The 15,567-nt window shown below is 50.7% G+C and overlaps 6 protein-coding genes across 6 annotated transcripts; 2 read left to right on the top strand and 4 right to left on the bottom strand.

The window, feature by feature from the left end:
- Positions 1-166: 166 nt before the first annotated feature.
- On the bottom strand, positions 167-1,584 carry PSV08DRAFT_273618 (uncharacterized protein). Its single transcript, XM_014221345.2, has one exon. It carries the CDS (start codon positions 1,531-1,533, stop codon positions 424-426), a length of 1,110 nt encoding a protein of 369 aa, XP_014076820.1. The 5' UTR covers positions 1,534-1,584; the 3' UTR covers positions 167-423.
- A 431-nt stretch (positions 1,585-2,015) lies between these two features.
- PSV08DRAFT_348365 (uncharacterized protein) lies at positions 2,016-4,766 on the bottom strand (the record flags this gene model as incomplete). Its single annotated transcript, XM_066092810.1, has 6 exons — positions 2,016-3,000; positions 3,054-3,401; positions 3,732-3,859; positions 3,907-3,918; positions 3,970-4,517; positions 4,583-4,766. 6 exons carry the CDS (start codon positions 4,764-4,766, stop codon positions 2,016-2,018), a joined length of 2,205 nt encoding a protein of 734 aa, XP_065949545.1.
- A 1,640-nt stretch (positions 4,767-6,406) lies between these two features.
- Positions 6,407-7,108, top strand: PSV08DRAFT_244576 (uncharacterized protein; the record flags this gene model as incomplete). The annotated part of the gene is made up of 1 exon (XM_014221347.1): positions 6,407-7,108. The coding sequence occupies one exon, from the start codon at positions 6,407-6,409 to the stop codon at positions 7,106-7,108; it is 702 nt and encodes a 233-aa protein (XP_014076822.1).
- On the bottom strand, positions 7,014-9,069 carry PSV08DRAFT_399604 (thiolase-like protein). Its single transcript, XM_014221348.2, has 2 exons — positions 8,440-9,069; positions 7,014-8,384 (listed from the first exon to the last, which is right to left on the bottom strand). Exons 1-2 carry the CDS (start codon positions 8,928-8,930, stop codon positions 7,502-7,504), a joined length of 1,374 nt encoding a protein of 457 aa, XP_014076823.1. The 5' UTR covers positions 8,931-9,069; the 3' UTR covers positions 7,014-7,501.
- Positions 9,070-10,335: 1,266 nt separating this feature from the next.
- Positions 10,336-11,333, bottom strand: PSV08DRAFT_29132 (cwf18 pre-mRNA splicing factor-domain-containing protein). Its single transcript, XM_014221349.2, has one exon. The coding sequence runs from the start codon at positions 11,165-11,167 to the stop codon at positions 10,520-10,522; it is 648 nt and encodes a 215-aa protein (XP_014076824.1). The 5' UTR covers positions 11,168-11,333; the 3' UTR covers positions 10,336-10,519.
- A 184-nt stretch (positions 11,334-11,517) lies between these two features.
- Positions 11,518-14,931, top strand: PSV08DRAFT_407815 (uncharacterized protein; the record flags this gene model as incomplete). The annotated part of the gene is made up of 3 exons (XM_066093786.1): positions 11,518-11,571; positions 11,608-11,744; positions 11,775-14,931. The coding sequence occupies 3 exons, from the start codon at positions 11,518-11,520 to the stop codon at positions 14,617-14,619; spliced, it is 3,036 nt and encodes a 1,011-aa protein (XP_065949546.1). The 3' UTR covers positions 14,620-14,931.
- Positions 14,932-15,567: the final 636 nt, after the last annotated feature.

Consider the following 15,567-nt stretch of genomic DNA (forward strand, 5'->3'; position numbering starts at 1 on the left):
GTTCGGAGGAAGGGCAATATCGTACATACATATGCATGTGTTGTATACACGTGTCTACAGTTCCGTATCCGAGAGTACTTGCAACTGGGCGCGACAAAATTGCTGTCGCCGTAGCGGAAGATGCTCCGTCGGCAAGCAGCGGTTCAAGCGATAAGAGGACTTTGTTGCAGGGATCAAAAATCGTTCAAGTGACCTTCGCGAAGCAACAGGGTACATAATCAGGATCGTTTGATATTTCCGAGATCCACTATGCAGTTTGATGCAGTAGTGCCACCTACATCATGCCTGGCCAGCACCATTCCGCATATAGCCAGCTCCTTCATCCATCTCTATCCGACAATGCAATGGCCGAGATAAGATGACGAGTGGATGTCAGCACCCAAGAAATGATGTTGCTTGGTTCATGTAGCTCGCTGAAAACATCTATCCTGCCCTCAAACTGTCAATGCCTGCAAGTATTCCGTCGGCAACCTCTCCAACACGACCTTCCAGCGAGCCCATATCCAACCTGCTAATCACAGCATTGATCTGCTCCGTGACCACTTCATCCTGCACCACTTCTGCCGTGACCTGTCCCTCTGTCCTCCAATATTCCTCCCTTACGCCCCTCAGCGCCGGATCGCGGTTTACAGAGTTTGTGAGCAGCCCCAATGCCCGCATCTTGTTAAAAGTATCCTCCGCCGTCCGGGTAGTAACCTCGATGCGCTCGGCAATGGAAATGGGTTTTGCAAACAGGCGGTTGGTACTCGTAGCCCACAGCACATACGCTAGGCCCATGTCTACCAGGGCGAATGTCATGTATCGTAGGAAGCGGACGCGCCAGTATGCCGAATCGAGGTCCTGGACGTACTTTGCCCTCTTGTTGACCAGGATATCATAAGTACCCATGTACCAAACTTCTACCACCGTCACGAATATTCCTGCAATTGTAGCGTGGATGCGGAAGCGTGAGCCTTCAGCTCCAACCAGTGACGAGGTAGCGAGACCGAGCACGGCTAGCTGAAATATGTGCGGCGTAACAATCTTCGGTAGAGAGTATAGAAAGTAGTTGAATTGATCATTCCCGTCGGCCACGGTGCACCACACGCAGTTCAAGAGTGTGTCTGGACCATACGCGAGGTAGAGCAACTTGTTGCGCATACCCCACTTGAACTTTGTCAGAAGAGCTTCATCTTCGTCAGTGAGTGGGCGTAGATGCCTCAGTCGCACAAACAACACGCTTGGCTCCGTCCGTATGTGGCTCTGTGTCTTGAGGAAGACATTCTCGGGTGCATATCGCGAAAGCGAAAGACCAAGGCACACGACCGCGCTCAAGAAGAGCAAGTTGAGTGCATACTGAACTCTTGGTGGTGTCGGACGTATGGGGACGCTTGGAGAAGCTGTGCGCGCGGCTTTGATCGAGTCGAAGACGAGAGGTATGAGGAAGGGCCCGAAGATGCTTAGCAGCGAGTGGACATTAGGCGGAAGAAATGTGAGGCGCGGAATGATAACGTAGGATATCACCAAGAGGATGATGGAGCGCAGGTTGATCATCGTGCGCGCACTGCGATCATGGGAAGGTCAGGCGTCGAGAGCGTTGCGTTTGCTAAAGACATGTGTCCTTGCGCTTGGCAAAAGTAGTGGGCAACGTGTGTACGACAGCGGGACCGAAGTAAGCGCGATAGCACGTGACAATCATTGCACTAAAAAACACACGCCTGGCATTGTCAATTCCGTTCAACATTTGCTCATTGCAATATCCTAGTATGTGTGTAATTTTGGCTAGCCTAAGATAGCTCTCAAAATGTTATAGTCGGCCCGAATCTCATTTCATTGGAATCTAATCGCATATACCCGCTAATAATTATGTCGTGTAGATTCTGAAAAACTGTAAATCTTGTGCTTGACTAAAGCACGCCAATCTCAAATAACGCCAGTTCATCATAGGAAATGACCTCGAAAACTACAACCTTGAGGTCTGCAAGCTCGGGATCACAACAGGCCAAGTTTCTGGGCCCTCCATCAAGTTGCATTACTCATACATGATCTTCTTCCATAAATCTCCCTTGAATAGGTCTCCTTCCATCCGGACTCCGTCCACCGCTGCTCCTACCTGCCGAAATATACGATCCTGCATGTGTATAAAAGTGAGCAGGCGTGTTCGCAATGCTGACGGGGAGCTGCTCCGGACTACCTGCTAGCGAACTGTCAGAGGCCTCCCCATCTTCGGTGAGATTGCTGCGGGAATGCCGTGAGCGCGTTGTCATGGCGTTGACTTGCGGGTAGTATATTGAACCTTGTTGGTGAAAGAGATCCCCTGCAGGCTGCCGTGGTGTGGTCGGAGTAGGATACGAATAATGCCCTTCGTGATTTGATCCATGTGAGTGATAGTCTGCCGGCGTACCCCACACCGTAGTTGGAGAGTTTTGTGTAATTCCATCGTCCGAAAAGGGCCGCCCTACACTCGGGGAGACGTGGTTGAAAGTGGCTTCTGTGGGTGATGTGTACGGCGGCACAAATCCGTACGACGGAGGGCCTTGGGCGGGCTGCGGCAAGCCGTAGTTGTGGCTGGCGTGATGTGAGTACTGTTGGGCATGTTCCTGATGTTGGATAAGGGCGGCAGCGTCGGCTCGATTGTGAATGGATACGTACTTGCTAGCCTCCGAGGCGGCCATTTCCTGTGGAACCGTGGTTTCCAACTCAGCAGGCGGAACTGGCGGATTCGCGTTGTTTATATCGCCTTCTTTCTTTCTCTTTTCCTTCATAGCATTCTTGCGTCTGCGTAGGCAAAACAAGATGAGACATAATAAGAGGATCAATCCCACAGCACCTCCAAGAGCGGCTCCAGCAATAGCACCAACACTTGTCTTCTTAGACTGGTTGGGTGACAGCGATCCGGTTGCTGATGGAAGTGGACGCGTAGCTGATCTGGCTGCGAATGAAGGTTTTAAAGTGTAGTATGTCGCCAAGTCAGGATGCCCCCACGTCGCGGGCGCAGTTTTAGTGGCTCCTCCCGTTGGTCTGTTACCATCGTTAGACATGGCCTCTCTCACAAGTTGCCGAGTAAAACATACCCCCCACCAATGGCTGCCACAATAGATGAAGCTACCACGTAGTCGACATTTGGTTGATACTTATCCCAAAGCTTAGCATCCTCGCCATTAAACCCAAGCACCATGTTATGCTGTCCTTGGCTTTCTGGCGAATCGCATTTGTCGTATATGGGAAACCAACCACCTATGACCAACATCTGTGTGCGGTTGATGACGTTGGCACTACAGCCTCCATGGCCAACTATGGCAGGGTTTGGCCCACCATCACCATCGGGAAATGCCTTTATCCACGTAAAAGACGGAAGGGAGAGGATGTAGACATCATCAAATGCGGGAGTTCCCCCAAACCCATAACCGCCGTAGAGATAACTGATCACAGTAAGCCAACTCTGCTCGCATCATGTGCTTATGCGATTCGTCTGCCAGCTCAAAGTACGCGCGGCCTGAATACCCCAATGTTTCTCTAACAGACCCTCAGTCAAGACCCTGCGCCCCCGGAGAAAATCAAGCGATATCCAAGGGAAACACACACACACACACACACACACACACACACACACACACACACACACACACACACACACACACATGACGTAGACGCCACGGGTCTCGGACAGCCAACGATTCCACACCAGAAGTGAATACCACAACCGCATGACCAAGTGCCGATGGACACAATAGGGAGAAAAGGTTTCTTACATATTATAAGATGACTTATCATCTGGCCAGGTAACATCTGCGCAGAATTGTCTGCGCGTAGGGGGTGCGGTGCCTGAGGCTGTCTGTGTATACCATTTAGACGAAGCCATGTCGTAGATGTGAATGGTCTGTATAGCGTCAGTTACATACTGGGCAGGTTTCGCATAAAATTTACACTCATGTTCGCCTAGAAACGAGATTAGTATGCTGACTACGTGCATATAGTATTTAGACTTACTGCATCAAAGCTCCCGTTACGATAAGTATCCTCGATGCCGCCAAAATAGACCAGCACGCCGCTGTCAGACACGGGAAGATAGACTAGTTGTCCCTCGGCTCTTCCAATTCCATCCGGTCCTGATATGTTCTTCAAGTCGCCAGTAGACATGTCAAACTGAATAAGACCATTTGTAGCCATAGGGGGTCCTTTCCAGCCTACCGTAGTTCGATTGCTCAGCCAGCCGCCAAAGTAGAAGCCGAGTCCACGCTCTTCTACCTGTGTCCCAGCACCGAACGATACTCGTTGTATAGTTTTGTCGCCAACTGTGTCGGTGCTGTTCCATTGATTGAGTGGCACGTCATAGGTCCACATACTGAAATCTGTAGGACTGACACCTTCAGGATATTCTCCCCCAAATTGATAGAAACATTTGTTGGTGTTGTCTGCCCAGGTATAGCCGCCAGATACACTCGGTATGTTGCCAGGCTTGGACAGATTTGCGTATTGCGCCGGCATCTCGGCACCGACGGTCGATGGGTTCAAGTCGCTGAATAAAAGCCATGGGTCTGGAGGATGATTGTTAGGCTTTCCAGATACGATTGTAGCATCTGCTATCAGGTATTTTACATACTCGTATGGTTTGATTGAAATGGCGTCGACGCTATCATGCCGCCATCGATGTAGAGTTTCGAATCGATCTGCGCCGTCGCATGACCCCATCGGCGGCAGAAGTCTTTGATCGGATCACTTTGTTGAGATAGGGCCAAGGTGAGAAGACTAGACACAACGAACGAGCACAGTCGTACGTAGGCCATGATGTGCATTCATGACGTTTCCCGATGGGCAAGTAAGGGCTCCCCAGGTACAGGAGACTTCAGGCACAATGAAAGTAGTATAGTGGGGAGTATCAAGAAGCGAAGGACAACGACTGGAAATGGGAGTGGTCTACAGGGCTGAGAAGAAATCTCCGAGCAGGCAACAAATGCTGAGGTGACGGAAACCAGGTCTTTGTCCGAGGCGCATTTTGTCGAGGTGATGGGCCTCGAATCACCGATGCGACTATGCAGTAGTTACTTATGCTGAACGACCGAGTTCCCAGCCACAAAGTGGGCTGTGAGACACGTTCACCAATAGAGCGTCACCGGAAAATACGGCCAGTCTCTAGACCCGAGAGACGCGACGGACCAAGTAAGATACAGAACTAGCTGGGACAATACGACAACACGCAGCGGGCTAGCCAACAGTGGCCCGCTCAATTGCTGATCGTTTGTGCCATGAGTCTGAATGAATGTCATGGCCAAAGCAACGAAAACACAGTCGTTGCAAAGGGGCGGAGAAGCACGAGAAGCAGGTTGAATTGGTGGCTGTTGGGCTGCTGTTCAGCTGCTCTATTGTTGTCGCCCCCGGAATGGCCAATGGTGTTGTGTAGTGACACCGGTCTAGACATGCGGGGGCCGTTCAGCTGGTCGACCAACTTTATTTGTGGCCATTGACTCCAATCATCTACTTGGAGCCGTACGACAGGTGGCTGCGCAGGCTCCCCAATGCCCATGAGTGGTTGGTCAGTGTTTGGCTGGCTCCCTGCAGCATAGGGCATATGGCACGCCTAGTTATTGGGACGCAACCTGGGTGTCGGTGACGGGAGGCCGCATATTGTGACAGCACCACTGGCAGTAACTATGCCAGGTACCTTGGCCGCTGCGAGGGGCGGTGTCATGGAGCCATGAGCTCCCGGAAGAGCCGTCGGACCAGCGCAGCCACTTCTGAAGAGAGAGAGAGTATGTATGTATGTATGTATGTAGGCCTAAAGCGAACCCGCAGCTCCAAAACCGACCGAGGTCGACGACGACGAGCTGCAGGATTAGAACGGCTGTGCTTTCTTCTGGGTCTGCTCTGGAAAAGGCAAATCCACTCTTGCGAGGAAGGACCTTAGGGTTATTGGAGACCGTTGACAATATGTAAAGAAGAAGAAGAAGAGAAGAGGGCGTCGCTAACAAATTTCATCCACTTGGTTGAGCGTCTTGGCACGCTAGGTTGCTGCTGGACGTAAACGGTTAGCTCATTGGCTCCCTTCCCTTCAGCCCTCCCTCCCCCACACCAGCATCAAGCGACTGGTGCAACATCGGTACAGCATACCATCGCCCTCTCAGACCCTCACCGCATAGTCACCGCACTCCATAGAGTAAACTGCATAGCTGACCCTCCCTGCTGCAGGTCCAGCTTCTCCAACACCCATTTCCTCAACCATGGTTCTCCATCCAATGCGCAACCAATCCTCAAATACCAACCATAGTTCGCAGTATATCCATATATACAGGTGATCTTATACCATGCTTCTGAATCCACACCCCCTTTCACATTTATACGAGGTTGCCCTCCATGACTCCTTCAGTATCGAAGAAAGGAACCCACACGAAGCCATACAGACCAAAGTGACCTCTTCTATCGCCCAACAATGGCGCAATCTAGCAACCCTCTTGTGGTCTTTCTTAGACCTTGCCCGCTTACCGTAACAAACAGGGAGACGAGCTCCGAGGATGATGACAACGACGATGTTGATGAAGACTGCTTCTTGATCAACGCAATCATCTCTGTGCCAGGCCCCTACACATTGTCATGGCACTTTTCTACATCGCTTCTTTGGTCGAAGTCTCTCGTCCAGCATGGGGAGTTCACAGCCGCCGACGCCATTCTGTTAGCTTTCCTGGTAGACGTAGCAATGAAGCTGTACATTGTCGATGGCATCAACTACTCCGTCCTCAACATCCTCGACACCTCTCACCTTGTCTGGACGGTCCTCAGCATAATCCATAGATCAATATACCAACGAGTAAGCCGTTACGGATGGAGCAAAGGCGACGTTATACAAACCGTAGAAAGCTTTTACCTCGCCGCAGCCGTTGGCCTTTACCGAATTCGCGAGCGCTTTGACATTGCTTTTCTGCAAAGGATCCAGGATCCAAAAACCAAATCGTTGTTTGCAAGAAAACTCCTTCTCAATAACATTTTTGCGCCCAATACCAGGAAAATCGCCAAAGTCTACCGCTGGGTCTATGGAGAGTCGCCCGAGTTAATCTACTTCAATGGTATGAACGACGCCGAGCCTCCTTCGCGCAGTCCGATAAACATATGGCAATGGGTTTTTGAGTATAACTAATTCTTTCGGAAACTCTTGTACCTCACAAATAGCTTGGGAGTTTATGGGTAGGGGGTTCGGTTTTTCCAAAAGTCTACAGCCACGCAACAGCGATAGTGTCGTCCTTCGCCATCATTCACCAAAATAAAAGTTGACCAGATTTTGGTCAAATCATACCTCAAAACAGGCTTTGTATATTCCATAGAAAACAAAAATGGTGATACGTGAATATGCCCTTTTGGCTTTCTCGTAGCTATCCGCTCTGCTATACAATCTCCACTTATCAAATTTATTTCCCCAGCATCACTGCAAGATTGGTTTGCACGTGATCCGTAAACTGTTAAACAAGGCTAGTAATTAGATAAAAATATCAATCAGAACAATCAATTTAACATAGAATCCGAAAGAAACCCCTCAGAACCTAGATTCAACCTTCTGCTGAGAATCCTGTAGCGCCCACTCACTCCTCGCCTTCTTACTCCTCACCGAGTCAACCTGCTCCTTGGTGAAGCCCTTTGCCACCGTCGCAGGGTTGTATCCTAAGCCAGTAATCTTGGAAATCTCCTCATCGGACTTGTCCTTCGCAGCGCTTCCATCGTGCCTCTTGTACACAGTGCATACGACTGCGCCACCGAGACCCAGGTTGTGCTGGAGCGCTACCTTGGTGTCCTTGACGGAGCGGTTGTTGGCCCACCCACGCAGGTGCCAGACGAGCTCAGCACACTGAGCGATGCCTGTGGCGCCAAGTGGGTGGCCCTTGGAGATGAGACCGCCAGAGGGATTAATGACGACTTTGCCTCCGTAGGTTATGCCACCCTGGCGGATAAGCTCGTGGGCTTTGCCCTTTGGTGCGAGGCCGAGCGCCTCAATAGTGACCATTTCGTTGGCAGAGAAGCAGTCGTGGAGTTCGCATACTTGGACGTCATCTGGAGTGACCTTAGCCTCTGCTAGTGCTTCTTTGGCAGCCAGCTCGCTCATGCTGAACCCTACGAGCTCAATAGCACTGCGGTTGAACAAAGATGGCGTATCAGTGGCTAGTCGCTGTCCGGCAATCAAGATGGCTTGATCCTTGAGTTCAGGTCGCTTGTCGAGGAACTCCTGCGAAACAAGGACTGCAGCTGCGGAACCGTCCGAAGTCGGGCAGCATTGGAGCTTCGTAAGAGGTTCGTGGATCATGGGGGACTTCATGACCTGTTCGAGCGTGTATTCATCCTGGAACTGCGAGTAAGGATTGTTCTTCGAATGAGCATGGTTGATGCGACCGATCTCCGCAAAGTCCCTGAGCTCGGAACCGTATCTATTGATGCCATTAGAACACGGTAATGATCATTCATTGAAACCAGAAAACTTACTTCTCCATGTGTTCCCGACCGGCATTGCCGAACATCTGCGCCGCGCCGGGAGCATTCGTGATACCCCTCGTCTCCTTCATCAGTTGACTCGACGTGCCTGTCGGGTTTGCTCGGTCCTGGAAGAAAGTCTGCAGACTTCCTGGAAACATCTTCTCGAAGCCGACGACGAGCACGCAGTCCGCAGCTCCATGCGCAATCAAATTTCTTCCCATGTATAGGCCGGTAGAGCCTGTGGAGCAGTTGTTGTTGACATTGTATACGGGAATACCAGTCATGCCGAACTGGTAAAAGACGCGTTGGCCACATGTCGAATCGCCGTAGCAGTAGCATGCAACACCTTGATCAACATCGTCATAGTTGATGTGTGCATCGAGCATAGCTTTTACGCCGGCTTCGAAGCCAAGTTCAGGGTAATCCACCTTGCCACGAGGCTTGATGAACTTGGTCATGCCCACGCCGAGGACGTAGACGGGCTGCTTTTCGCGAACCATGGCGGCGGTGATACGTCAAAAGTTTGGGAACAAAAAAAGCTAGAACACAAGGTCCACTGGACGAGTAGTCGTTACAGACGGGTAGAATGATGGTTGAAGAGCTAGAGAGTGGAGGCGGTGTTCGGATATAAGTACTATATTTATGCTCTGCATCAGCACGTCCGCATGCGCCGTGATAACGTACAGACAGTAGGTATTTTAAGTGTCAACCGGGCTATTTGATACGGCCGTTATGTGAAAAAAGCTTAGCGGAGTTGCTCTATGTGGCCTAATAGCCCTTGATCGAGATAAAATACGCCGCTACAATCCTGTATCCTTGCGGCGCGTGGAAGGTCGTCCCCGCCTCCGCAACACGTTTCGCGTACCGAGGTTAATACTCTTTCGGGAAGGCGGCAGCGGAGAACAGCCGACGCAGGTATGCGGGGGAAACTTGCGACTGACATCTGATTATTTAGTCATGGAGACAACACGATGTAGAGCATGAGCGTCTCTAGTATTGTTGAATACATCGGGTTTTGTGAGGCCTTCAATGGATAGAGTTGGAACACACAGACCTATAGAAGGATTTATGATTCACACACGAACTTGGATCATCGGCAAAAATTACTGAGAAATTTAATTCTACGATACTCTTAAATAGTGGATGTACTCAAATCCGCAGTCGGGTGAGCTGATGGTTGTCAAAGTCTGACCAACACAAGAGACCTCATCTCATGCACAGCGATCACCCAAGATAATACTCTATATCACTTACCCATACAACGTTTGAAACTTTGCCTCCACAGGTTGTATCTCAAGGCTGATTTGAGTTTCTTGTGTCCGGTTCCTTTCTTGTCAACCGAACAGCCTCTAGTATCCATGACCATCGCTCTTTTTTGCTTCTGGGTTTCTCTCTACTTAGCCGTACCTATACAGGTGAGCGGAGCAGGAATTCAATTATCATCTATGTAAAAGATGCTAAATGTAATCCAGTGCAAGCGAAAATTCGTCGTAAGTCTCCTTTCTAGTCAATTCACCTACGGAGCCGCTTTCCTATAAGACAAACGAAACGAAACTGCCAAACAAGGCACGAATATGTCAACAGATTGAATTTTCGCTCGGGTCTTATTTTGAAATACTTACGGTATAGACAGACTAGCTGCGAGGTCACCAAGTAGTTGGACCGGAGCTGAACTCAGCCAAATTTTGGGCCTTCCAACTATTGTCATGGCTTAACAAATCATGTTTTCCAGTATCAATTCTAGCAGTTGGTTTAGTTTTTTTTTCAGAGAATGCATATGTAAATGGAGTGTTTAGGTGACATAGGAGTAGAATGTGCAATGTGACAACTTGATTGTATTGTTTGCCTCAATTATACTAAGACATTGTCTATTTGATCGAAAGCGTCGTCAAAAATGACAATGACTCTTCGCTTCTTTTCATTGCAGGCGCGTGCTACACTGCTGCTTTCTTGCCTTGCATGGGCATTTAGCAGATTATGGCTGGTAGACCTGATATGGGGGTATCTATCTGGCTCTCGCAAATATGCACGGAGCTGGGGCCTGTTATGCCGTGTGGTTGAGCATCTCTCTTGGGCTCACTGCACTCCCTCAGCTTATATCCTCCTCTTCTGCCTCCCGTCTCCTTTCCCGTTCCTCTTCCTGCTCCTTCAAGTGCATAGCCTCGACCAACTCTGCGCCCTCCATGCCCACTTCGTCACCAGTGTTTTTGTCTCTTGGTTGTTTCTCCCGTATCGCCTTTTGCGCCTCGACTCTTTCCCTAACCAGCTTGGCAATGGCATTATCTGTCTGCACATGCAACGGCTTCATCTTCTGATCCAGATCTCGCTTCAAGTCCCAGTTTGGCTTCTTGGGTTGTAACTTGAATAGATCCAGCCCCTTGTCTTCTGCCTTTTCTGCTTCTTGCTGGGCCTTTGTCTCGAGCGCCAACTGTTCTGCCTTGTACTCTAGTGTGTTGGTGGGGTCGGAAATCGGCAGGTTGTCGAAGCCCAGCTTGACATTTCGTGTTTCGGGGTCGTAGTTTCGGCCAGAGAGGTATGTCTTCACTACAGAGGATTCTGCGTCATCTTCGGTACGCGTAAGAGCTTGCGAAGGCTCGGCTTGGTCTTTGGTAGCAGACGATTCGGCAGCCTCGGGCGCGTCTGATATCTGTTCTTGCTTTCTCTTGAGCGACTTGAGCTGTGCAAGGCGTGATTTGCGGTCATTGGCTGCTGCGGATAGTGTCTCGTGCGAAGACATGGTGAGAGAGCTCTGGGTTTGCGCTGGGGAGGCTACAGGACCTGTCAAGCGAGAGCAGACTGTGAGAATTATGACAGAGGCTTATGTTTTGCCTCAAAATACCACCGAAATCTTGGCGGGAATCAGAAAGTGTGGTTGTTTGGCGCAGATATGATTATGGTCATAGTTGAGGTTGCTGTGGTCGCGACTTTTGCGGAGAAGAGCTCGGAGGTTGGCCCTATTTCCCGGCTAGCGCTTTCAACCACATGCGCACTTTGTCAACTTTTCCTGTGACTGCCCAGCATGACACTATATTGTCGACTCCACCACGCGTCATGGCTCGATAAAGACGGCGACATCTCCATTCTCCCATGCCCCGAGTCCGCGTCCCCAATGCTAGCTTCATCGCCAGCGCGGACCTCCCCGTTCTTCTGTTCCTTGCGCCGAGAGCCTTCGCCGAGTCACCAATTCCAGGAAGTACCAGAACGCACAACCAAAGGGGCAATGCTGCACAGAAAGAGAAACAGGCCCTCTTTGCGCTGCCAAAATGTTTGCGACGGATAGATGGTGTTGGCGAGGCTGGAAAGCCCCAATTGAAGTCTGATTCGACATGTTGCCAGCATCTTAGGCAAAGGAAACTTGACGCGGGGCTCCTTCAGATGCCTACTCTTTGGCGGAGAGAATCACACCATCAGAGTCCAATTAATTTTCTCTATGCCGAAATATCCACTTTTGCCCGACAGCATGCAAGGGCATATGCGACCACTGCGTCTCATCCAAGTCCGCCGGCCCCAACTGGTCCACCCAAAAGCTACCACCGTCGAGCTCGGTCAGGCCACACCTCTTCAGTTCTGGCTACACACGCACCTTTGCGAGCTGCCAAACGGGCCAAGGCACTGGCTTTGGAAAGGGCCCGACTCCTCAATTATGTCTCTAGACTGCCGTCCAATCTTTCACAGCTCCAGCGAATGAACCATGGATCCTATAGGTCTCTTTCTCGTCGTGTGTCCAACCTGGTCCATTGGAAATCGAGATACCTAGATCTTAGGATGGAAGCCCACCGCTACAAGAAAATATTCTCTCTCAACCTAGCTTTCGCAGCACTCGACCGTGCCCTCTACACCTCTCTGCGGCAACACACGCGAAGCATTGTTATAAAACACGATCCGCGATGCGTGCAATTGAGTCGCAAGATTTTCCCACCCGATACCCCAATTAGTTCGCATATGGTATGGAAAAACTGGGTCGAGTTTGATGTCAGCACAAGAAAAGCCTACGCCCATCGGCTGCTTATCTACCTGTTGGATCGCGTGCCCGGTCTTGCGCTGCGATTTATACAAGTCATAGCCAATGACCCGCTTTTGCGAGGTCGAAAGACACAAGCTATTGCGGATGGTCTTGGCCATCTCTCCAAGATTCATACCAGAAAGCAGTATGGTACTCGTCAAAAGTGGGGTACGGATCCAATGGCGCATAAACGGGTGTTTGTTCCTGCATTTGTGAACATATTTTCTAAATCCTTGGCCAGCCAACCAGATGTCTGTTCACAAGACTTGCTATACAATCTGGTCGGGCTAGCCGAAATCGATGATCTCAAGAAGGTGTTTGATTGCCTGGCTCAGCACCGAACGCGTATCGGATTCGACACCATGTTGCACTACGCCAGCACTTTCGGCGAGGCTGGTGAGGTCGAATACGCCTTGAAATGTCTCGAGGAGTTGAGAGTGAGGCTTAACGATGTGGCATGGAAATCAGTGGTCGAACGGGAAAGATTACGCTGGACGTGTGCTACGATACTCCGCAAGAGCATGAGCACAAGCCACAATTTCCACCAAACTCCCTCTATAGTCGCTGCTTTTGTACGCTTGGGGATCAAGATGGACATTCTGCTTTACAATATAGTCATGCACAATGCTATGGAAGCTGGCGATTACACCACCGCCTTCAAGGTGTACAACACGCTAGAGAGCAACAGGCTCGAACCCAACTCGCATACCCACTCAATCCTTCTCCATGGGTGTACATTACAAAGCAATCCATCTATCTTCCAGGACTTTGCCCAACACTGCGCGGATATAGCACAGCAGACCAAGGACCCTTGGCTAGCAACGGATCATCTGTACTATTTGTATATACGCCACCAGGCCGATGTTGACGCTGGACACAGATCTGCATTGCTGTGGGACGCCTACCTGAGATTTTTCTCAATGGCGCCACTGGAGCCTTTCCTCACCTCGGGAATGATGAACCCGGGGCCTGCCAGGACGGAGCAAGATGAAGGTTCGTTGGGTTCTGTAAGGCTTCCGCCTCCTTCTGTGGCTCTATACGTGATGATGCAAGCAGAAGTTCAATCGGCGGCGGCTATAAGCAACCAGCGAGTCCTCAACCTATACAATAAGTTCACATCGGTCGCTACGCAAAGCAAAGACCCAGCCTTCAAAGGCTTGGTGCAAAACCCAATTGTCTGGAATGCCTTCCTCCTGGCCTTCAGCCAGAAACAACAATTTGCGAACGCATCTCAGGTCATCAAGGACATGACGGAGAGTGCGGCAAAACCTAATGTATATAGTTGGAACATCCTGATGCAGGCCTTCTTCAAAACGGGTCAGGTGCAAGCGGCTGAGCGCGTATTTGAGATTATGCGCAACAGGGGCACTGATCCGGATCAATTCACTTACGGCGTCTTGATCCGAGGATACGCCAAGGCACAACTAGTCGAGCGAATAGGCGAGACGATGCAGCATCTCGAGACTGAGCAAGAGCTGAAGCCTGACTTGCTGCGGGCCTTGGCTGCAGTTGTCAACCGACGACAGCTCATGCTAACGCTAGAAAAGGACCGACTGTACAAGGAGGTGAAGGCACACGAGAATGCAGCTCGAGAGGCAGAGGATAGGCGGGTTAGGTGGCAACCGCCCTTGTTTAAGATGGAGGATGCTGGTGTAGCGGGAGTAAGTGAAGAAGAGTCGGTAGGGTCTGATGTGATGGCCATACCGCACACTGAGGATGTGGTCAACAGTTCTGAACTCCCAGACACCCCTCATCAGCAGCAAAAAGTCGAAGATGCGGATGTTTTCGGCCTCCTGAAAGATGAACAAGCTGACCCCGCAGCTGCTCTACCGGCATCTGCTACATCGAGGAGTGCCCGTCCCGTCTCTCGGCAGCCATATCAGGAGTTGCAAAGGCCCATAGGGCAACCCAATTCCGCCACTGCAGATGCCAGAGACCCAGAAGTCCAATACAGAAAACTGCAGGAGCAATTGGGCCTCTTTGGTCACTCACAACCCTCTGCTACAGGTCAGGACTCGGAACCTCAGCGTCCAGAACCATTAGGTGCAAGTATAGGCTTCAAGAGTGTGCTTGGCAAGAACAAGGCCGTAGTCGCCAGCAAAAGTAGCGTATCAAAGGGACGTATCAGGCCTAAGATGAAGCGGGAGAGATTGGACCGGCCCTTCCCCAACGGAAGCAAAGCATAATGGAGGCCTTGGTAGCGTGGCATGTAGTTTGTATATGTATTTATCGTGACGTGTATACAATTCTTTTTTTTTATCTCTCAAAGAACAGTGGATAGGGTTACATGGCACCATGCACCAACCACAGATCAAAATTCAAGAAGAAAAACAAAGTTCCTCGCAATGTCACTCGAGGGTGAGGATTGAAGCCCACGAAACAACGTGTTAAACTCTTTAAAAGTCCAATGGACTTTGTTCCGCGCCTTGCCTTGCGGCTCGGCACAATAAGCCGACAATCTGCGGTCCATTACTCGGACGCCCACTTTCAGCCTGCCTCTCTCTTTCGTATTTACATGCCATAGAGCCAACTTTTTTTCTTTCTTTCGAACCCACCCCAAACACATGGAAGGGGGGAGGGGGGGGGGGGGGGGGCAAATTAGCCGCAACCATAGCAAAAGCAAAGGGGAGGAAGGAAAGGGGGGGGGGGGTTGGGTGCTTAGTAGGCATGGGACCGTGCATGTGACAAAAACACATGTAATGATTCAGAGAGAGAGCGGAAAACGTAGCCGTGTAATACGCCTATTTTCTACGGGCGGCAGCGCAAATTACTTGATCGAGGCATGGATGGGCTGTCGTTTGTGGCATGATTGCACGACGAGGAGGAGGAGGAGGAGGAGGAGGAGGAGGAGGGGGGGGGGGGTGGTTGGCGGCTAGGCGGGATGAAGAGATATCGGTGAAAGATAGGTACGGGAAGGGGGAAGGGGGGGTTTTTTTTTTTTGCTTTCTTGGGGGAGGGGGCAGGTGTATCGTGCAGATATGCCGGGTATGGCGGGCTGATGTGCATATACGTATGGAGGGGGAGGGGGATTGGATGTGGCATGCAGGGTCTAGATTGCTGAGGCGCAGATACGCGGGATATTTAGGTGCTTGGAGAGGGGTGGGGAGCAAGTCCAGAACGGGGTGGTACATGTG

Source organism: Bipolaris maydis (genome assembly GCF_028858645.1).
Source record: "Bipolaris maydis strain C4 unplaced genomic scaffold PSV08scaffold_3, whole genome shotgun sequence".
Lineage (NCBI taxonomy): Eukaryota > Fungi > Ascomycota > Dothideomycetes > Pleosporales > Pleosporaceae > Bipolaris > Bipolaris maydis.

Coding starts and splice junctions, on each gene's coding strand:
- PSV08DRAFT_273618 (XM_014221345.2), bottom strand. CDS start 1,533: ATGATCAACCTGCGCTCCATCATCCTCTTGGTGATATCCTACGTTATC.
- PSV08DRAFT_399604 (XM_014221348.2), bottom strand. CDS start 8,930: ATGGTTCGCGAAAAGCAGCCCGTCTACGTCCTCGGCGTGGGCATGACC. Junction 8,385..8,439: donor GGTCGGGAACACATGGAGAA/GTAAGTTTTCTG, acceptor TGGCATCAATAG/ATACGGTTCCGAGCTCAGGG.
- PSV08DRAFT_29132 (XM_014221349.2), bottom strand. CDS start 11,167: ATGTCTTCGCACGAGACACTATCCGCAGCAGCCAATGACCGCAAATCA.